Source organism: Oryzias latipes, chromosome 1, assembly GCF_053564925.1.
Source record: "Oryzias latipes strain Hd-rR chromosome 1, Olatipes_Hd-rR_3.1".
NCBI classification, from domain to species: domain Eukaryota; kingdom Metazoa; phylum Chordata; class Actinopteri; order Beloniformes; family Adrianichthyidae; genus Oryzias; species Oryzias latipes.
In genome coordinates, this window is record NC_136237.1 from 25,991,207 (window position 1) to 26,013,542 (window position 22,336).

A 22,336-nucleotide genomic window follows, 5' to 3' on the forward strand; every position below is an offset into this window, starting at 1 on the left:
AAACAACAAAGATGTTTTTGCTGATGTTTATTAATGTTACAGAAAAACAAGTGTAGAAACAAAATAACTTTATTGGAAAAATGTTACTACAGCCTGTTAGAAGACAAAAACAAACATTTCCTTCAGAAATAAAGAAGATTTTACTGCTCAACAGTCAAACATAATTCCTTGAGGCTTCAGCACAGAAAAGCTTTAGTTTAAAGCACCTCGATCCACATAAGGATAAGCTGAAAACTCTCCCAGTTTGTTGCCGTCAGCATCGTAATGCAGCATCCGGAAGCATTTGTCACAAAAGAGACACGGGTCGCTGGGAGCAAACTGGTCACTAGTGGTGTACCATCTAGAAGTGTCAAAAAGATGGAATTATTAGTTTAAGAAAAGACTAATATTACTGGGAATGTTTGTTTTTCCAAACCTGGCAATAAAGAGATGGCAGACGGCACACTTCTGTGTGAGGACTTTGTGTTTGTGTGTGAGCATAGGGTACAGCTTCTTATCCAAGCAATCGTATTTGTGGACCAGCCTGTAATGAGTCAAGAAAGTTAGGATTTTGAGGTGTTCACTTCCACGATTCCAAGAGCTGCTTTCAGCTGTGGTTAGATGAATGCAAGGCAGCTTCACTTCAGCTTTTGCTCATTTACGCCACAACCAACAAAGAAAACCAATGAGACCAAACCAAGCCAGTGTGCCAAAACTCAACAGTTTACTGTTTACTGGGTTTTCTTTCAGCGCCTTCCTTCAGTGGTTTGTCACCATCAATCACACCAGAATTCACTCTTGTGTTTGGGCTTCAGTTGGAGAGCGGATGCACTTCCTGACTCAACCCCCTGGCACATGTAAGCATGGGAGAGTGCCCCCATGTGGTCCCTGTAACTTACTGCATGTGGTAGTCCCAGATTGTCTGCTCTTTGAGGACTAACCTGGTCCAGTCCTACTTAACCTGAGTGAGGTAAGGCATGTCCAGAGTGGCATTGTGTCAGGAAGGGCATCCGGCGTCAGTTATTGGCATCAGCTGGAGCTCCAGTGAAATGCCACTTCTACTAATGAAAAGAGGTGGAGCCTTCTTGAAGTGAAAGCGGCTGCTGAGCAACACTGGAAGCACCGACCTGACGTCTGTGATGATGACCAGATGTTCACAGTCCCCCTGATGGCAGTACAGGTACGGGAAGCCCACCTTCAGCTTCAGATCCTGGAGCAGCGTGTCCTCCATCTTGGCTTGAGTGAATGGTGGGAAGTTATGGGATTTGGCCCAATTTATAGTAGTTCTGCACCACAATAAATAGAAAGTTCACCAACAGAACTGCTTTAAATATGATGTACTTCTGCATTTTGAGGTTTGTTTAAACATCTTTGGGAGCATTTCTACTAACAGACTTTATTGCTTTTTAATTAATTTTAAAATAAATTAAAAAAAAAGTTTGTTTTGTTGTTATGTGTGACGACAACACATACATGCTGATGTCTTGGCACTCTGGGAATCTCATGTCATTGTAGAAAACTCCCTCAAAGAAAAAAAAGGCGGACTTGAAATGATCCTGAAACAGAATATGTCAAAGTATTACCTTCAGGTTAAGCTTCTTTTCAAGTATCACAATCACCGCAGCAGTTTGGTGTAAAGTCAGATCAGAGTCACCTTGCAGAGGAAATCTGGAGCCATGTCTGGTGTCCTGCTGAACTCGCCGCACACTTGCAAGTCGCTGATGCAGCAGATAGCATCTCTGAGCTCGGTGAGGTTGTGGGAGCCCGTCATCAGCAGAGTCATGTGGGGTCTGATGTAATTAAACTGTGGAAGATAAACTAATGGTGATCTGCTTCTCAGGAATCCCAAAAAAATGTTTTTTTTCTTGTCAGACTGTAAGTCAGAGACGACTAAAATGTACCTTCTCAAAAACAGCAGGGTAGTAGACGTTGATGGTCAGAATGATTTCCCCTTCAGGAATCCGGTCACTCTCTGTTTTTGGTGTCCGGCCAACAATTAGACGCTCCTGGTTTTCACACAGACAGAAGAGTCTTAGATTACTCTTCTCAAATAACACACTTTGCACAAATGGGACTCACATTTTTTTAAACATGTCTTCACCCTAGAACAAGGCTGATCTGCTGATTCCAGTTTCTGAAGGTTTTTTTAAAAAAGACTTGTATTCCACAAACACTTCAAGTTTCCTCATTGTAGCTTTGCTCACTTCACTGCCATAAGATCAAGAGACGCTGACTGTACCTCTGCTTCTTCCTCCCTTGGTCGTAGCCTGATCACTAGCCGCGGTTACATGGGCAAAATATCTTGATTGGATCAGTGGTCAGATTAGAATTCAACCATGTACACGGGCCCAGAAAACTTTTTTCCGATTAGAATGAACGTTCACATGGTCACGCTTTTGGTCGGAATAAATCATTTGGGTATGCGTAGTAGTGTTGAAAATACCGGAAAAGGGGAAATGAGTCCCGTTGTAATCAAACTGCCACAGCAGATAACTGGCAGCTCGGTAATATTCGAGATGATCTTCTAAACCTGCTTTTATTAATGTTATGATATTATGAAGCGCCTGTTCGCTCATCATTTTATTTTTAATACGTGTGGTCAGTGCTTTTCTTGTGGAAGATGGAGGAACTGGAGGAACCCAGGGTTCTTCCAGCTCCCACGAGAGGCTAACACACGCGCTAACAAAATTAGCCTTGTTTGATGAACACAAAATCCATGCGGGAAACGCTGCAATCTGCATCTTGGCTGCACGTAAATATGTGGGAATATCATCAGCCTTTACTTTGTCAGGACACGACTGGAAACACAAATCCACGTGATTGTTTGAACGGTTTCTAAGGACTGAGCGACATTTCTGCTTTAAAAAGTTCACTCACCGCCACAAAGCCGCTGTGTGTGACCTGGCGGTCCGACTCCGACCTCTGCTCGGACACACGGTTATCCTGAGTCCGGCAGCCGCTAACCCAGATTGCAGTCCAAATTCTTCCACACATAACAAAACAATAAAACGCACAAGTAACAAAGCATCCTCCCTTCCCCTAAAACACAAAGTTATTAATCCAGCTGCTCTGCTCTGAGACACAGTTCGCACGGTCCACCGGCACCCGAGCCCGGACCGCGCAGGGTTCAGACGTCACGGGGCACAAAGCGCACCCCCTCGTGAGGGGTTTAAGAGGAGATAGGCGAATAGCCAGCTTCACACCGGGCCTCTGCAGAGCAGCTGGTCGGTCCTGTTTGAGCTCCAAAGCTTTCTCTGGAGCGAAACACCGCCTATGCATGACGTTAAACCAGAGCAGTAGTGACACACGATTGGATAAACAATCGGCATAACCCACCTATCTTGATGGATCGGAAAGAAATTTTGATCCGAACATATCTGATCGGGGCAGAGTATTCCGAACGGCGTGTTTACATGACGCATTTTTCTTCTGATCAGGCGGTCTTTCGATTACTTTTGCCCATGTAAACGCAGCTACTGCAAATGCTGCATTCTCAGCTTGTGGTTGTTTTTCTAATGCTAAATAGTGGGTTTTTGTTCCAAATGTTTTTGTTGCTTACGACGTATGACTTACCCCTGCAGATATTGGAAACTGGCATTCTTTACCTATTCTTTCCCCCCAAAAAAACCTACCAAAATGACTATTTCACTGATAGAAAGTCTGATATTTGCTACACTGGAGGACGGTCCAGCAGTCTGCCTTCCTTCACAGCAGACACTGGCAGGATCTCAGGCTTTTGTAGAGGCAGATTAAAATGGGGGTTAAGATCGATTTCACATGCAAGTCGATCAACAACCGTACCCATATTTAAGGAAATCGGAGCACAGAGAAGGACTAAAGGACTGTTCCACCTGCTGCCCTCTGGGAGGCGCTACAGAGGCATCAGAAGCAAAACGAACAGACTGAAAAACAGCTTCTTTCCACAGGCAATAACCATCCTCTATTCCCAAATGCACAGATAAAATCCATATTCCTGCTTACCTGCTCTGTCCACAGTGTCAACTCTCTACCTCATTACCACCTCTTGCATTTTTGACATGTTTACACACAGTTTTTGTACACAATTTTGCACAATTATTCGGCACTCTTCATTACAGTGTACATTTGCACACTTGTACATACTGTTTGTTTGTTTGATTTTATTGTATTACGATGTTTTTTGTTTTTCCCTTCCTTGCTGTTCTTTGCACTGATGGCGATGCTTAAATCTCATTGCACTATACACAATGAAAATAAAGCAAATCTAAATCTAACTCTGAAGTGAATTTTCTCATCCCCTAACATCAAGTTAGCTTGAATGACTTTAAAGTAACCCACCAGCTCATCAGCATAGAGATCATGTCGGTTCTTGTTGACCTTTAGAGAAGCTTTGTGATCTTGCCTTTTTTTTCTTTGTCTGTTAGAGGAAAGAGAACAGATACTTCATCAAGCAGCATTGGAGCTTAAAACAGCAGATATATCAGTGAGATGTTTTTACATCAGAGTTTTCAGTGTTGAGTCTGGAGGAACAACTTCTGTATCAGGCAGCTCATCTTCAGCATGGCAACGAAGGGAATCCAGGCTGTGAAAAAAAAGAAAATTCTGACATCTGATTGGGATAAAGTCGTCAAAAATAAGAGAATGTCCTCAAGCTTATTAGCTTTTTGATAGAAGTCAAGCTACTTCCTGTTGGATTGTGGAGAAAATTCCAACAGAAGGCGATTTAAAACGATTTGTAATAGGTATTTTTTTAATATTACTCATGATGTGTTACAAATAATAGTCTTTATTCATCCAAACGTGAATACACAAGTGTTATTTAAATGAATAACTCTTAAATATTTAGTTGCTTGATTTGGAGTCAAATTATGTTAAAAATATTAATTTTAAGTTGAAAAGACACTTTTGTAATTCACTTCCTGTTTGTTAGCTTAAGCGCATCAACGCAACTCGCATTCTTTGACTGCCACTTGGTTTATTTTACAACTTTAATACTTATTCATATGAAAAAAAATTACTTTTTACAAAAAACACACTGAAAAACGTAAAAAAAGGTAGCTGTGTCTACCTGCAGACGGATCTGAGCTCAGCCATGGTCTCCTCACTGATCCCCATCGCCTCTGCAAAGTTAGCTTCAAATGTGTCTTTGTCTTCTTGTTGGTATGAATAATCCTTGGGCCTCAGTCTTGTCAGCCATTCGTCTCGCACAGAGCCGATGCGAAACGGTTTGGTGTTAACGCCAATGTATTCATATTCAGGGATGTTTGAGTCTGGAACTGTCGACTGCCCGGACGCCGCCATGTTTCTAAACAAGAGGACGGAGAAAAACGCAGAAGAAGAGGACTCTTCCGGGTGATAGGCATTATGGGTAAAGTAGGATAATCTAGCTCATTTATATGTCAAAACTATTTGCGTAAAACGTTCTAAAAAATATGTGTTGTTCATATTGTCATTAACTTCCACACAGCTCCCATGAAAATTAGCAACATTTAAAAGTGTGTAGCCTCTCAATGAACTTAAGACACATTACTCAAATTCTTTCTTTTACTTTTTCTTTGTGGATTTTCCTGTCTTTAATGCCCGTAGGCTGTGTAAGAAAGAGCCTGACAGTCAAATCAAATATGTTAATCCCAATGAGTTATATCACTAGAGGAGACATCACGTGGTTCCTCGTGGGAGGAGAGCAACGCCATCTTGGTGAGGTCAAGTTACTACTGCAGTGCATGCATGTGAACACATTTTTTGCATAATACCAGTTCATTGTGCGGGTTTCAACTGCCAAAATCAGAGAACTGAGTCCATGAAGGAGGAAGGTATATCATTTCACAGGTAAGTACTATAATTTTAATCTTTTAATGCTGCAGGGGCTTCATTAATCATACACATGTTGACATGCATGACGCTGCAGGGCTGTTATAACATGCTGCATGATGTACGGATAATTTGCTGTCGACATAAATGCACATTTTATTTTGCTAAACCTGTATACAGCATACTAGGCTATTATAGTAATATAGATTTATACATTTCTGACTCAGTGACTGAATTTTTTTGCAGGTTTCCAATGGATTCAAACTTAAGGAAAAAGTGGATCTTGGCTATCAAAAAAGCTAACCCAGATGGATCACTGTGATTACCAACTAGCAATACAGTCTGGATCTGTTCAAAACATTTGTGGAAACACATTTAGATAAGAGGCCAGACTGTTTGCTTGAAACCCGACACCATACCATCTGTGTTACACAAATAGCAAGTTTAGCTCATGGTTTGCGGCGCCTTCTGTCCGTGTAACCACGGTTCGAATCCGGGCTGCTCCCTGTTCCCTTCTCTACTTCTGTGCTGGTCCCAAGCCCGGTTGCTTTGAGAAGGTTGCGTCAGGAAGGGCATCCGGCGTAAAACATTGCCAAGTTTACCATGCAACCCGTTCGCTGTGGCGACCCCTGATGGGAAAGAGCCGAAAGAGAAACAGACATCAGAAGGTTCAGGAGGCCCGAGCAGGCTTGTTCCGCTTTCCGCAGCTGCCTGGTCTGACTGTTGGTCCACCAGCTCGCCTCCTGTGAGCCGACACAGTGTAAGGCACGATGTGACGTCAGAATAGATCTGTGAGCACAGACAGCAGAGCTGTGTTGTTACAGATGTGAATTTGATATTTGCAGTTGTGTTTTTTATTGCATACCTAAAAGTACATCCTTTTAAAATGGCATAATGTGCAATAAAGTTGATTAGAAAAAAAAAGCAGAGCTGTGTTAGCTGCAGAGCAGAGAAGAGCTCTGAATGGCATGAGAACAAGAGTCACGAGACTCCTGACTCAAACTACAAAAACAGAGTCGTCCATGTTTGCATCTTCTGCAGCAGACAAATAGTTTGTCTCCATTTGATCCTCTAATGTTAGCAAAGCCGTGTGGATATCGCTGAAGTATGTTATCTCTCTGACTGGCACATCGCTGAGCAGGTATCTAGGAATATGAGTCGATTTCCAGGAATCAGCCAATGTGCGATAGATCCCGCCCACTTTCACTGATTGATAGACAGACTTATTCTGATGAAAAAGATCTTCATGAAATAAATAAGTCATTCTGAAAAACAGCAATGTTAAATAAAAACAAAGATACTTAGGAAAATATTGATTTTGAAATCTGAACTTCTAAAAAAATGATTATTTCAAAATGCTGTTTTAAAATAATGAACAGGTTTTTAAAGCAAAATTAAATATATTGAATAATATAATGGCTAATTTAAAATCTGTGTGCAGGTTTTTCACAATTTCATGATCTTTTTATATATTTATAAGAGATTTGATTGTGTATTTGCATGAGGTCATGATATTTATTTATTTAATTATGAACAGTATAGGACTCCATAGTCCCTGACATTGCTGTCCACCGTGTCATTTTGGGATAACAGTCTCTTTAAAAAACCTGCTAATGTTTTTATTTACATCACAACCATTGTCTTTCTTCACTGGAGACTGAACCAGTGGCTAGTTGCAGAGTAAATATTTACACTTTTGTTTAGTAATTTTAATCATATTACCGTAGGTGTGTAGTCAGATGTTGTCAAGCTTAACATATCCACCCTGTTATGTTGAAATATAATTTAATAAAAAAGCCTTTCCTGAATTCAAAATATGAGGGAAACAGTACACAGTCTTCTTGCGAACTGAATAATGTAGCTTAGTTAAGATCCACAATGTTCTCAATAAATGCTAACATTAACCAAAAATGTCCCACCCTGCCAGTGTCCACCCTGTCAGCAAGCCTTATAACAGGGTGGATATGGTTCAGGACAGGAAGGACATTTTGCTGATAATGTCACAAGCTGATAATGTCACATTACAACAGCTCCTACTGACATTTTATATCAATAACAGTTTATATCAGTAAAGGTTGCTTACTGAGACAATGAAGAATTTATGTATGAGATTTGTCTCTAAGCAAATTGGCCACATTTCATACACCTCCTTTTGCCGTCTCAAACCCTTTTGGGTAGTATCACAGTGAAAAGGGAGACAACTACAGAGTATGATTGCAACACAGATTTCCAAGAGAGGCTACTCCATTTTAGCTGTCATGTTTCCAACATAAAATGGCAGTTTGATGCCTACAGGAAGCTCAGTTGCAGCTTGACGCAAAATGAGTCCCTCTTGCATTTAGATTTTAGCAAAAATGACTCATGCCAGTTCAGTGAAGCTATACAATCTGCATTTTGGAGGTTTTACAAGCACATGCTTGGTGAACAACCACCACACATCTTCTGCTCCATATCACCCTCAAGAAGACATGACCCTGTCGTCATCTGGGCCCACCTTGATTCAGTTCTGAAGATGCTGAGAGAAAGACACCTACTAATCAGCATACTTCATTTTTTCAGCGATGGGCTTGCAAAGCAGTATAGAAAAAAAAAAGGAAATTTCTTTGCTCAACAGAACCCCACAACTATGGGTTCAAACAAATAACATGGAATTTCTTTGAGGTTAGTCATGGCAAGGGTGCACCAGAAGGTGTGGATGGAGCCCTCCAGAGGTCAGTAGACAGGATTGTAGCCCATGGAGGAGACATTCCTGATTCCCAGAGCTTGTGAGAGAGTGATATTGAGAGAGAGAGGACTGAGGCACCTGCAACAGCTGCCATAAAAGGCACTATGAGAATCTGCCAAATAATCAGTCGAAAACTCGGGCAACTAAAATACAAACATTTCATGTCTGTGTAAAATGGGGGGAAGGTATTTTAGATTGTCCCCGCTTTAACCTTTAAGAGGTCACTCTAGCTGATGTTCCTGTTCCTTCCAACGAGTCTCAAGCATGTGGAAAGACAGCAGATAATCCTTGGAGACCAGAAGTGATTGAGGTAAACCACTTTGTAGAGGGGTGCTTTGATAATTACGACAATGAAGCATACGCAGGTGTCATCAGAGATGAAGAGCACAATGTTAAAAGTTCAGTGTATGCCCCGCCATGGCATTATGTTCCACTGGCCATGTCTCCAGGACGACATCTGTTAGTACCATGACCAGCAGGTACTTTGCCTAATACCAGAACCACAAGCTCTGAACAAGCGCTTTTTACGGACTGAGGCATCTGCATGGAAGTATGTTGAGCAGAAACTAATTGAGTCATTCCTCCACAGAAAGGGAGACTGCTTGGAGATGTGTCTCAGTGATATTGTGCATTTTCAAACCAATCATTCTCCCCTTAAAGAAACACTTTTCTTCTCATTTTACAGTTGAAGGTTTGACTTTCACTGTGCACATTGATGTTCACAGTTTATATTGATAATGCAACATCAATGGCTCTTTTTGGTGTTTTGCTGCACAAAGGCAGAGTGGTTTAAAACCATTCTGTTCACCTGATAATTTCACCCTACGTGGGAAAAGGACTTCTGGTAGTAATTTCCTTTTAATAATTGCTAAATGAGGCCAACATTCAGTGATCTTTTACAATGTGTCAATCCTGTTATGCCCAGGGTCCACCCTGTCGTGTTACTGTCCACTCTGTTTATTTCTTTTTTCTAAGACAATAAACAATTTATTTTCACAAGTTAGCAAAACTGTCTGTGTGATTCCTTTATGAATATATGGGCCAAATAGTATTGGTTGAAATTTTCACTAAACATCTTTGTTTTTAGATTTTATTTAGAAAAGAAAGTGCAATTCTCGCTGATTTTGTGTAGAAACAAACTGTTTGCCCTAATTTCTATACTATCCAAAAACTTTTCTCATTAGCTTATACACAGTGTTGACAAAAGGACTAAGTAGCTTTCTGAAAATATACATTGTAAATCCACAATCTTACAATGTATTTATTCTCATTTGAAAATATCCATGACAGGGTGGACATTTTTTGCAGTTTGTTTTTGCATTTTCTGCTTGGAGTTAATTTATAAAAAAGTGTGAGAGCTTGACCAACATGCATTTCTAACAGCACAACATTCACTCAATAAATGTGAAGTTAAATGAAAAAAAACAGCACATAATTTTTGGGTGGGTAATTGGGAAGTCTCAAAGGCACCTTATGGTGTTATTGACTCATATGTTCACATATTTCTAAAAAACAAAACAAAAAACTCCTAGTTTCCACAGAGTCATTTCACTTCTAGTGTCCCACCTGGGATTGTCACAAAATAAGCTCCAGACAGATCTGATTATTTGGAAAGTCAAAATAAAACCCAATTGAAATCAGGTCTAAATGGGTGATTGCCATGTGTAAAAAGAAAACTCCTAGTTTCCACAGTCATTTCACATCTCACTGATTGTGTCCCACCTGGTGATGTCCCTAAATACATACGTTTTTTGTGATTTGCATTTTTGTTTTTTGGCCGAATGTGTTAAAAAAGAATTACTGTCTTTAGAAGTCTATTGAGTTGATAAATACACTTCAAATTTTAGATTTTTTCAAAAGAAAAATGTCTTATTTGTTAAAATAGAAAATTTAGGTTATGAAATTAGTAAAGCTGTTTTTTTTATTTTTCCTTAGATTTGCACCTGTTTTTCATTTTAAACACGTTTGTGATCTATTTCAATGCTAACGCACAGAAGAGAGGAAGTCCCACCCACTCAGACTAAGAAAGACTCTGATTGGCTGCAGCAGATGTCGCTTTAACATCAGCCATGTCTGTTGTGGAAACTGCGGGTCAGATGGAAGTCCGTGGGTTTGGATCACGGGGTGGATTCATGTCACGGTAAGAACCTCCGCGGGACTCTTCTGGGCAGCTCTACGGGCTCTGACTGTGCCCCCCCCCTTCTTTTTTTGCGGGATCAGCGCAATGCTCCCATCGAGGCGCTAAATGAACTGACAGTGCGTTTCTTTGCTGACCATCATCATCATCATCATTACACCAAAGGGTGTTTCCTCCAGCAACCTGTCAAACAATACCGAGGCTTCGATGTGATCCGTTCCTGGCGCGAGGACCAGAGCAGATCCTTCCAGATGATCTCGGGAAAGCATTTCAAGGCTCACGAGGTGAGCTGCTGCATCAAGTACTTCATCTTCGGATTCAACATTATATTCTGGGTAAGTCTCTTGTTTTGGGTCTTCGGGGCCTCGTTAAGCATAAACTCGACGTTACTTTATTTTTCTTTTTCTTAAATAAAGGGGATTTTGTTTTCCTAATGGTCATTTTTCCTAATCCACCCAACATCCCTCCATCCACGATGACACTCCTGGGCTTTTGTTGTGGGAGCAGGCCGGAGAAAACGGCTGTCATCGTTCGTGGGAAACCTGCGAAGGAAAACAAACGCCTCCTGTCCTGTCGTGCGTGGGGAGCGTTTCACTGCGGGGCCTTCAGCTGTCAGCAGCTTTAATTTAAACCCACCTGGCGGCGTGTTGTTTTAGCTGATCAGCGTTTCTGCTTCAGTCATTCCATTCATAGTCCCCCCCCCCCCTTCTTATGGTAAATGGAAGAGGGCCTATTATCAAATAAACTGAGTTGAGGATATTATTTATATTCATTCGATCCAATCAGATCGATCTGTCTAAAACAATTTAATAACTAAATCGACCTAAACCATCAGAAATGCTTTTAAAATTGAAATGAATCGATACTAGAAAATACCATTTAGATTGAGACACAGGTTTATTCTACTTTAAAAATCACAGCAGACAACACACGTGATGAGAGCAAAAACTGATCAAGCCATCATTCCAGTCCAATGTGTGGAAACACTTTGAATGTTCAAATTCTGTTCTGTTTGGATGTGGAAAAACAAGTGGATTGAACTTCAGGAAACTAAAATGTGAATGGATTTGCCATTAATTCTTGCTTAACCCTTGTGCTATCCTAGGCACTTTAACATTGGGAGTTGGGTCATCTAGACCCACTAGACAGTGCGCTGAATCTTTTTTCTTCAATGATTTGTGATCTTCACTGGTGTCCATGGATTACATGAAATCTTTCCACCTTTATCCACCTTTGTCATGGTAGGGAGAACACGTCAAAGTAAGGGGTGGGGGGGGGGTCATCTAAGATAGCACAAGGGTTACTTGTACCCACATTTAATTTAAACCTAAATATCTTGCACGAAATGTGGGAAAACTTCACCTGCACTGTTAAGTACCCAGGTATTTTTTTCTGAGTCACACTGACTGAGGTTTTAGCTAAATATGTCCTGAGTCCATTTTAGGTCAGTCAATCGGATCATTCAAAATGAATAATTATGAACTATGAATTGGATCGGAAACCGACTAACGATGATATAAATCAAATTGTTGTTAAAATGGATCCTTACACCTTTAATATATACATTTTCTTTTCCATGTAAAAATATTCGCGCCTTAGAAATTGAAAATTTAAGTAAATGAGCTTAGCTGTCTTGAAGTATTTACGGAGAAAAACTTAAGTAGATTTGAATAAGATTTTTTATATATATATATTTTTTTATATATATATTGATTGCTGGGAGTGATTGTTTCTGTAATTATTTGAGAATGCTTTCTCATGTTTTAGAGTCCTCCATGTTCTGCTAATAGACAGGAAATATGGAGCATTGCCTGGAAACTTTGAGGCTTTTCCCCATATGTTATGGTGGGATGAATTCATGCTGCATAATAACGCGGCTGTCCTTGTCTCCTCTTCTCTGTCAGTTCCTCGGTGTGGCGTTCCTTGGCATTGGATTGTGGGCATGGAGTGAAAAGGTGGGCATGACACATCTGTTGTTGTTTAGTTGTCTTCTCTTTCACACCTGCACATAACCAGCATGCCGTAGGGTTCCTGCCGTAGGGTTCTTTCTCATTCATGCATGTCCGTCTTCGTTGAATGCCAGAGAGCCTTTCCTGAGTCAGACAGGAATGTCATGTTTTCCGTGGAAACAATGGAGTCTAAGGCCGGCTTTACACTGCAGGTCTTGATGCTCATATCCGATTTTCTGACTATATCCGATTTTTTTGACGACCCGCTTACATCATCTTTTAAAAGTGACCCGTATCTGATTTTTGCATTTACACTATACAATGCTGAAACTATCAAACGTAGACGTTCTGAGGACAACGTAGCAGTATTTCCGCCTTCCGCGGACCTCCTTCAGACTGTTGTGATTGCGGTTGTCATGGAGGCAAGGCGGCGATGGAAGGAGGCGTTGCCTTGGGCGCTCCAGAGGGGAGTCACGGGGTGTAAAAAGGAGGGCTGGTCGGCCGTCTTATGTGCTCTCTCTGAGTTTTGATTGAGGAAGTGTTTGCAGACGTGCTGTACTAACAGTTTGATCCAAGTGTTGAACCTTTCCTGCGCGATGACTTCTCTTTTCTGAACGTAGTCAGAAACACACGGGAGATTTCCTCGGGGTTCACTTTTCCGTTCTGAACCCTCAGCCTCCAGAGTGGGTTAAGAAAGACTCCAAAACTTTTGGGCGAGACACCTTATTTTTGATTTACGGTTCTCCGACAGTCCCCCGATCCGCGCTCACCCCCCCCCCCCCCCCTCTCTCCTTACACACACACACACACACACACACACACACACACACACACGCACGCACGCACGCACGCACGCACGCACGCACGCACGCACGCACGCGCGCGCGCGCGCGCGCTCACACACACACACGGTCCCCTTCATACACGCCCCCAAAGAAATAAACGGCTTCTAGCCTTTTCCATAGCAACGGTGTCCCGCTCGCTTCATTAGTTACCGTTTGCGTCCGAACCGGACATAACAGCAGTTTCCAACTACGGTCTGAAGCCTGAGGCTGAAAGGTAACACGCTGACAGCAAAATCAGCGCACAAAAAGCACCTTAATAAGTCATGTGATCTCAGTTGGTGGTGTCCTGAATTGACGTCACTGACGTACGACTCGCATTTACTGGGGAATATCCGATCTGTCTGCTTACATGGCACACGCAAATGCATGTATCCGATTCGTTTCTGATTTATTTCCACATATGAGAGAGGCCTGTATCCGATCTGAGAAAAACGGAATCCATGCGCTTTTGTCCTGCTTACACTTTCACCGATCATATCCGATCTGTGCCACGTGAGAGGAAAAAATCGGAATTGGGTCACTTGAACCATGCAGTGTAAAGGCGGCCATAGTGTATGTGACACCGTTCAGGCATTCATTTGCTGTCTCATAACAGGACTCAGACTTTACTGAACTTTACCAATTTTAAAAATGATCTTTTTTCATGTGATCATGAATGTTGTGAAAACTTTAGTCAGCTATTAATGTCTTTCTTGCAAGAAAATAAAAGATAATATTAATTCAAAAACATAGATATCTTAGCTTTATTGGTAATTCCAATTTTCTATCCTTATAAAAATGTTACAACATGAAACAACTGATAATTATATCTTTTTGTTTTTTAATTTTTGGACAAAAGGGATATCAGATATTTTGCTTTTCTGATTTTGTAAAGAGACACAAAATTCCTTCATGTTTCTTTTTATATATTTTTTATATATTTTTTTAAAAAAATCATTAGATATACTGTAGCTACTTCAGGGATTTATGTTTTATTTACTTTATAACAATTTATTTAAAAATGTTATTTTTTCTCTCTGATTCCTCTGTCTGTTCAGTTTAAAGCAACATTCTAATGACTAATTTCTTTTTACAACCACTAAGATACAAAACGATTGTAGGAGGAGGTAACTCATGAATTGAAGACATCAGTTTTATCAGATTTAGGACAGTGGTAGAATTTTCAAAGAAGGGACCAACACAAACCTCCGAGGAACCTCAGACACCCACAGCTGCATACTGTGAAAAAACAACAGTGGAATTTTATAGCATGTCATTACTTTTTAACCACTTTAGCCTTTTTTCTTCCCTTCCTTACCAGGGAGTTCTCTCTAACATCTCTTCCATTACTGATCTGGGGGGCTTTGACCCCGTCTGGCTCTTCCTCGTGGTGGGTGGTGTCATGTTCATCCTCGGTTTTGCCGGTTGTATAGGAGCGTTACGGGAAAACTCATTTCTGCTCAAGTTTGTATGTTCCTCTTTGGTTTCATATTTTTCGGCAATGTTTTCTGATGGAAACTGTAGATTTCTGATATTTCTGGTATTTTATTATTATTTTTTTTTTAGTTCTCCGTCTTCTTGGGTATCATCTTCTTTCTGGAGCTGACTGCTGGAGTCCTTGCTTTTGTTTTCAAAGACTGGATCAAGGATCAGCTGAACTTTTTCATCAACAACAACATCCGAGCTTACAGGGATGACATTGATTTGCAAAACCTTATTGACTTCACCCAGGAATACGTGAGAGCAGTTTCTTCATTCTTTTGGTTGATTTAAGTCTAATATTTGCAGGTTTCTTCTGTTTAGTATTCCGCATGTACTGATTTACATGCAAGTTTCTCTTCAACGTTGTAGTGGGAGTGCTGTGGGGCTTTCGGAGCTGATGACTGGAATTTGAACATCTACTTTAACTGCACAGACTCAAATCCAAGCCGTGAGAAATGCGGAGTGCCGTTTTCCTGCTGCACCAAAGATCCAGCGGTACGCCTTTGTGCTGCACTGGAGGCCCATTTCTACTAACTTGCTGAGTTGCTACATTTCCAGAGCGCTGCTAGCTGCACAGGACGTTGTCTTTCTGGTGACAGATAGCCTTCTTATCTCCAAAAGGCAGCCTGACGTTGTCAACTGTCACGGCTGGCGTCCAAGACGCAGAGTTTTCAGTGTTTAATCCTCCTTTACTCTGCCAGCACAGCAAAGCCTGAAGGCGGAAGGGAAAAGACCCTAAAGAAAATGTTTTTGCAGAAAAAAAATACTGCCTTTCATTGTAAAACTAAGAAGAAAAACATTTATTTCTAATAAGAGTTGCCGTGAGAATTCTACTGATGAGCTGAGAACATCCTGTTCCACGGAGGTCATGCTCTGACAGAAAAAAAAGAAAAAAAAACATATTTTAATTAAAAAAAAACTGTTTAAGTCGCACACTAACCATGTCAATCTTCATTTTATGGCTGCTTATGTTTCTTCTGCATATAAACCATTTCAAATAGATTTTTCACACGGAAATGAAATCTTTTAGCAAGTGACAGAATCCAAAACTGATTAAAAATGATAGTGTAGAACATAATTTCATTAGATTTTAATGGTTTTCTTGACCAATTTATCATATTAAAGTCCTTTGTTTTAAAAAAAAATCACATTGGTTTTATTTTAATAAAGAAAAAAGATATATTTCATATTTCTGATTTTTTTAGTGTAATTTTCCACTTAATATGATCATATTCTGAAAAGGTTTTCTTTGCAGGAGGATGTCATCAACACTCAGTGTGGATACGACATCCGCGCAAAAACAGTGAGTGATAAAGTCAATTCTAGAAATACAAGATAGGCTTTCATCAGACACGTTACCATGGGTCTAAAGGAGTCATATTGACGCACTTCAGCATACTTTGCCTATAAGGCTGTTGGCTAGACTGCATGATGTCATCCGTTACACCCCCGTTGCAGAGGGGTTTCCAGCTCCTCACTTTCCAAAACACAGCAGCTGCCTGCATTGGTACTTTGGGATTGCTCATACAGCAGCAATGTGACACTAATTGAACCCCCTCCCCCCATCATTCTCTTTGGCCAGTCTCCACTGTACCATATGTAAGAACAAACTCCTGACTTTCAGTAAGTATGAAGTTCTTTTTTATGGGGCTATACAACAAAAGACTTTAGAGGAGACCTCAGTGTGAAAAAGGGGAGCGTTCATTAAACATGCGAGGCATGACTGGTTGTTGAAGTCTTGAATTTTTCTGTCAGGACTCCGAGCAGAGGACCTTCATTTACATAAAAGGCTGTGTTCCCCAGTTTGAGAAATGGCTTCAGGACAACCTGACCGTGGTGGCAGGCATCTTTATTGGAATTGCATTACTACAGGTAATACTGGTGTACTAGCTGGCATTTCTTCTCCTGTAATACTTAAAATGCCCCTAATATATCTGATTTCTATCTTGTTTTAGATATTCGGCATATGTTTGGCACAGAATCTTGTGAGCGACATTGAGGCTGTGAGAGAGAGTTGGTATGTGATAATTATTTATTTTCACAAACTCTGTTTTATTTAGAAACTAAGCAATAATGTATCAGTGACCCTGAAATGCCATAAGCATCAGAATGTTCTGTTAAAAATATTAAATTGCATTATTTTCAGTTCAGACTTTATTTTTCTGCCTCTATGCCTCATTTTTGCTTTCAAATGATCATATAATGTTACAAAGTGATGAGCAAAAAAACTAAAAAGCTCCTAATTGATTACTGATCAACAGGAACTGGCTTGTCGTTTGAAATGCTCAGCAGTTAATTTTTGTGAGTTTAAACAAAGTCTTTAGGCCTAAGCCTACAGCCAGGTTGTTAGTTTCCGGCCTAACACTCTGGAATAGTCTGCCAGACCCTTTTTTTGTGTGGAAAATTCCAATGACGCCTAATATTTTCATTTTTTGACTCTTACACTGCACTGTCGAGAGCAGGCTACTCTAGAAACATTTTATAACCCGTGCTTGTTTTAGGAAATGTGATTAAGAAAACCAGCTAGCTAATAATCATGCACTGCTAAGGGCCTTTCTTCGATCCTGCACCACCTTTTTCAACAAGATCTTTTCTAAATCTGTAATGAACTGGAGGTTGATCCAGGGTGCATGATGCCTTTACAGACAGCTGGGATGGATTGAATTTTGCAAATAGTTGTTTGGGTTTGCTTGATACATTTACATAACTTACACACTTCTATTTGGTCATAAAGCAAATTATCTCAATGAATGAACTGTAGTTCAGCCCAAATAACACATTGTGAAGAGGTTCTTAGTTTTACAAACAGAGTCCCAGGTTTTTGGCCACAGTATTCACTACTGAAGTAAATGAAAACATCCAGGCGACGCAATATTATGCATTTGTTCTGTCTGTGCAATTAGGTATGTAACACAATAAAAAAAAGTGGATTCAAACACTGTGGGTTGCATCTAATAGTGATGTCATAGGTTCCAAGTTCAGATCCAACTCTGGTAGATGCACATTACTCACCCATGGTGCAATCTTGATTAGTTATCAGACTTATAGAGTGTTAGTGGGAATAGATAACCTGGCAGCTAAACTCATTCACCATCAGAAATGATTTCCTTGATGACACCATGAACACGTCACTACAGTCGGCTGATGGCATTAAGCATTAGCTAACTGTCTTTTAGCAAAGTTTTCAGAAAAATGTCAAGTCGGTGAAAATATAAAAAAATGGGTTTGACTTTAGTAGAACAACGGAGCAGTTTTACACACTTGGAAAATAAAATATATCTGCATATATGTCCCTTCACTTCATGCTCCGGCAGATTTCCTCATTCTAGACCCATGAATCCGATTTGGCAGCTTTTAAAGTGGATGCGAGGATACTGAGTTTTAAAACATCCTTTTTGAGAGAGAGGTCATTGAGGTCCCGTTACCTTCACACTGCCAAATGACAAATATGCCAATAGACCTTGAGAAGGTAAAAAATAAGGTAGATATTTGGAGATAATGATTATTAATGTTACTTCATCCTTAAAGCTTCTTAATGGTTTCTACAAATTAAAAAAAAGATGAAATCTTTTCTAGGAACCAACCACTGATGACTGATTTTATTAGCCCAATACATTACTTATTTAGAAATGTACGGGTTCTATTGACGGATCCATCCATTCATCTTTAGTCCCCCTAAGTTGCTTTCAGGATCAAAGAGCCAGCTACTGTTGGGCAAAGTCCATCGACAGATAAATCAGTTAGTTTGTTAATATTCAAGAAAATAATGGGCTTAACACAAAGTATGGTGGCAAATTTACTGGAGCTTAACAGGCAGGCGTGAATGTTTTTGGTTAACTAAAGAAAAAAAGACAGGAGGTTAAAAATATATATTTTTGTTTGAAAGGGGGCGCCATCCATATGTCACTATCAAATCCGAGTCCCTGATTGGTCAAAGTTCAACTAGTTTAACATTTAACGCCCAATAAATGGCCATGCGTTTTGTTAAAACATACGTAAAAGCTTGTGGAGTCAAGCGTGAACCCAAGAGTTTTAAACACGGAAGCCCTAAACGCGCATTTTTAAACACACGTACATTGCCTTTTTATTGGAAATGGCTGCTTGAACGCACATTGGCGGTGATGAATCAGTAGCACATCCATCCAGCCATCCATCCAAACCCATTTAATCCCTATTGGAGTCACAGGGATGCTGGTGCCTATCCTAGCCATTGTTGGGGAAAGGCATGATGCAGCCTGGATGGTTTACTCGTCCATAAATTTCACATGACCGAACAAAATCTAATCCACATTCCTGATTTGATCACATTCTTTTGCCCCATTCTGCTCCTTATAGGTACCCATTGTTAATCATTCTCTTTCTTTGTGCAGTTTATACACCTAAGACCTTAACAAACCTTTGGTCAGCAAAGTGGATGTAATAAGGTAAGAAATAACAGATCTTATATTCAACCAGCATTTTAACCAACCAGCAAACTTATTGGATCTGTGAGCTAAGGTTTTTTTTTTTACCCACAGAACTTTGTGCAGTCTGGATGTCAGCAATGAGAGGCAAAAAGAAAAGTAAATCATATGTATATAGAAATTAAATAAGAACTTATAGAGATTTTCTTGAAGAAGTGCAACCTCTGAACATGAAGTGTACCTCTGATATGTTATAATGTAAACAAATGCAGTTCAATTCGTCACAGTTCCACAGCTCTGATGGTAGCAGCTGTGTGGAGGAATGAAGGCGTTGTGCTGCGTTACACATGAGTGTTAGCTTTATAAGTCTTCACAGCTGCACTTTAAACAGCTGCATGAAAGGATCGTGTCCAAACGCAAAGAAAATTCTGGAAATGCACTGAACGCCTTTTGTGCACTGATGAGACATCGGCTCATTCAAAAGAATTCCATGAAGCGTTTTACAGGTTTTGTTTAATGTATTCGAGTGAACTGACTGATAAGCACTTTGTTGGCTGCTTAAATATGCTTTCCCTAAAGCTATGAAGCATTCAGTTAAGATTCAATAACGCGTTTGTTTATAATGTAGAATTTAAAGGGCGGTCTGTCAGAAACAAAAAAAAATCAAATACACTGATGTTGCATGTACAGAAAATACCAACTTAAGCACTTTAATCAAAAGCCTCACAGCGGTCATTCATCTTTGCTTATTACTGGCTATTTTACTTGGTCAGAAACAGTTTGGAAGGTGGCACCTCCTAAAAATTATTTGATTTCTAAATATTTATCATGTTTGACCAAAAGCAGCTCTGTAAAAAAATGAATCTGGTGCCATGCCTTATCGGTTATATCAGCCACTTTTGCTTCTGTACCTTTTATTGGCTTTCAAAATGCAAGTTGTTACTGGATACAAGTGATTTTCAGCAGCATGTTGACTCCTCTTAATGACACTGAAGTGAGTGTACAGTTAATGTAAAGCCTTCTTACATGCAGTACTTGAAAGCAGAGCACACCGGCTCTGCCACCAGCAGTTTTTGTTGATGCAAACATTGCCATGAGACTGTATCATGAAGCTTCTTCCTTGTATTTTTACCTTACCAGTCAGTGTATTTTCTGGTTTCTCACACAGATGGATGGTAAAATCTCAGCAGGTTTCACAGATTTTCTCCTTATGTTGAATACTTTAGAATTGTGAGCTCTACAAGGCAGATTGTGTCAGATGTTCTTTTTCTATAGCAGATTCACATGATTGTGTTGACTTCCTACACTCTTTATCTCCATCTAGTGCCAAGTTTGTGATTTCCTACATAGTATTATAAGTCCTTCTTTTTGTATTATGTCCTTGTTATTCCTGTAAAGAACTGGTTGGAGATGTAAATATGCAGACTCTGAATAAATTTGGTGCTTTGTATACTTTTGGTCTGTTTTTTTTTAAGAGAATTGATTTAAAAGAAATGTGGCTTTATGAACTGTTTATCCAGCGTTTTTACCTTTTATGCGTAGCAATAAAGCAAACTAAGACATAAAACCAGGCTTTGAATTCATGGTTCTCTAATAACCCTTGTGCCATCTTATGGAGTCCAGATGACCCCATAAGAAAAAAAAACACTTCCCTGCCTGGCCGAGCCTCTACTGAGGTCTGTATACCCTATATATATACATATACCTATGTTTCTTTTATTTAGAGCCACACATGGTTCCATAATCATTCAAATGTGCTCTGGTTTGAAAAATAGTTTGTGAATTGACCTGTAATCCCCACAGTGACACAGGTGGATAAAGGGAAAGAGGATTTCATGTAATCCATGGACACCAGTGAAGATCACAAGTCATTGAAGAAAAAAGTTTAGCGCACTGTCTAGTGGGTCTAGATGACCTCACTGCCAATGTAAACTGCACAAGGGGTAAGGACAACCGTGAAACCTAAAAAGAGGTTTTAAAGGTTCTCAATAATTAATTTAGAGCATATTTTTTCTGTTGATTGTAATTACATTAAAAACCTCCTTTCACACAAAAAAACCATTCAAATTATTTGTAAACACACACTCTTTCTGTAATGCAATGACAATTTTCAATTGATATCCATACAGTGTGCACGCTGCGTTATCTGAAAAATTGTGAAGCAACCTTTGCTCAGTCGCTTTTGTGTTTTCTCTATAATTCAGAATAGCGTCCTTGTTAATAAAAATATTGTTACACACACACTTGTCTCCAAACTTCACTGATAATTGAAAATGTCCCTTTGAAAATGATTAGATATATTATCAAATTAACTAAATCGAATCCTTGAGTAGTTCTTAATAGACGTATCTGAGTTTAAAATACCTCAAATTTGCTTGTAAAATGCAAGTTTTTTTTATTGTTGATGCTAATCGTTAAGATATAAAAAATATTTTTTCACAAAGGCTTTTCTGATGTCTAAATAACACTTTTTAATTCTCTAAATTGTATTAATCATAATGTAAGATGCATGAAGTATCAGAGAAATGGTTAATTTGTTTTTAAATGGTGTATACTTATATAGTGCTTACTGCCTTTTCAGAAGGCCCAAAGCTCTTTACAGTCCCACTCCCATTCACCCATGCACACACACTTTCACACACTGAAAGCAGCTTTGCTAACGAACACTGGCATAAACTTATAACCACCAGGAGCAATGTAGGGTTCAGTGTGTTGCCCATGGACACTTCGACTCATCGGATTGCAGACTGGGAACCGAACCTGCAGCCTTCCGATCAGAGGTCGACCGCTCTATCTTTGCACCACGGCCGCCCCAAAAAGCTCACATTGTCTTCACTACCTTTTGACCATTGTATTTTCCAGGCTGTTGGAGGTATAGCTCTCTGAAGTCTTCACACAAAAAACTGATGGGAATTTCTATCAGATGATGAGATTTCTATGAGAGGGTCAGGAAACAAACACTGACACCTAGTGGCTGTTTGATCACATTCTTCCATGCAATAAACTGTGACTAATCAACATTTCTTTAAAAAAAGTAGAATTATATT

The 22,336-nt window shown here is 39.8% G+C and overlaps 2 protein-coding genes and 1 long non-coding RNA gene across 4 annotated transcripts; 2 read left to right on the forward strand and 1 right to left on the reverse strand.

Moving 5' to 3' along the window:
• Positions 1 to 55: 55 nt before the first annotated feature.
• On the reverse strand, positions 56 to 5,297 carry LOC144991051 (snRNA-activating protein complex subunit 3-like). Its single transcript, XM_078944741.1, has 9 exons — positions 5,027 to 5,297; positions 4,457 to 4,540; positions 4,297 to 4,375; positions 1,881 to 1,985; positions 1,634 to 1,783; positions 1,453 to 1,535; positions 1,107 to 1,265; positions 416 to 523; positions 56 to 340 (listed from the first exon to the last, which is right to left on the reverse strand). The coding sequence occupies exons 1-9, from the start codon at positions 5,257 to 5,259 to the stop codon at positions 193 to 195; spliced, it is 1,149 nt and encodes a 382-aa protein (XP_078800867.1). The 5' UTR covers positions 5,260 to 5,297; the 3' UTR covers positions 56 to 192.
• Positions 5,298 to 5,650: 353 nt separating this feature from the next.
• On the forward strand, positions 5,651 to 6,693 carry LOC144991052 (uncharacterized). The gene is made up of 2 exons (XR_013654972.1): positions 5,651 to 5,787; positions 6,016 to 6,693. It is a non-coding gene; the product is annotated as an uncharacterized LOC144991052 (long non-coding RNA).
• Positions 6,694 to 10,491: 3,798 nt separating this feature from the next.
• On the forward strand, positions 10,492 to 20,739 carry LOC144981284 (tetraspanin-5). 2 transcript variants are annotated; one of them, XM_078944757.1, is made up of 11 exons: positions 10,492 to 10,634; positions 10,715 to 10,966; positions 12,536 to 12,586; positions 14,726 to 14,872; positions 14,971 to 15,141; positions 15,256 to 15,381; positions 16,142 to 16,189; positions 16,642 to 16,758; positions 16,842 to 16,903; positions 19,257 to 19,310; positions 19,404 to 20,739. In XM_078944757.1, the coding sequence occupies exons 2-10, from the start codon at positions 10,883 to 10,885 to the stop codon at positions 19,267 to 19,269; spliced, it is 819 nt and encodes a 272-aa protein (XP_078800883.1). In that variant the 5' UTR covers positions 10,492 to 10,634; positions 10,715 to 10,882; the 3' UTR covers positions 19,270 to 19,310; positions 19,404 to 20,739. The 2 variants fall into 2 exon arrangements, with proteins under 2 accessions (XP_078800883.1, XP_078800880.1); XM_078944754.1 differs by lacking the exon at positions 14,726 to 14,872 and having other exon boundaries at positions 10,500 to 10,634.
• The last annotated feature ends 1,597 nt before the right edge of the window (positions 20,740 to 22,336 follow it).

Bases quoted from the DNA above. Each gene is read 5' to 3' on its own strand.
- LOC144991051 (XM_078944741.1), bottom strand. From the start codon at position 5,259: ATGGCGGCGTCCGGGCAGTCGACAGTTCCAGACTCAAACATCCCTGAA. The intron at 1,784-1,880 runs GTACATTTTAGT...TATCTTCCACAG, and splicing joins ACCCTGCTGTTTTTGAGAAG to TTTAATTACATCAGACCCCA. The intron at 341-415 runs GTTTGGAAAAAC...TGACACTTCTAG, and splicing joins TGCCATCTCTTTATTGCCAG to ATGGTACACCACTAGTGACC.
- LOC144981284 (XM_078944757.1), top strand. From the start codon at position 10,883: ATGATCTCGGGAAAGCATTTCAAGGCTCACGAGGTGAGCTGCTGCATC. The intron at 14,873-14,970 runs GTATGTTCCTCT...TTTTTTTTTTAG, and splicing joins ACTCATTTCTGCTCAAGTTT to TTCTCCGTCTTCTTGGGTAT. The intron at 15,142-15,255 runs GTGAGAGCAGTT...TCAACGTTGTAG, and splicing joins TTGACTTCACCCAGGAATAC to TGGGAGTGCTGTGGGGCTTT.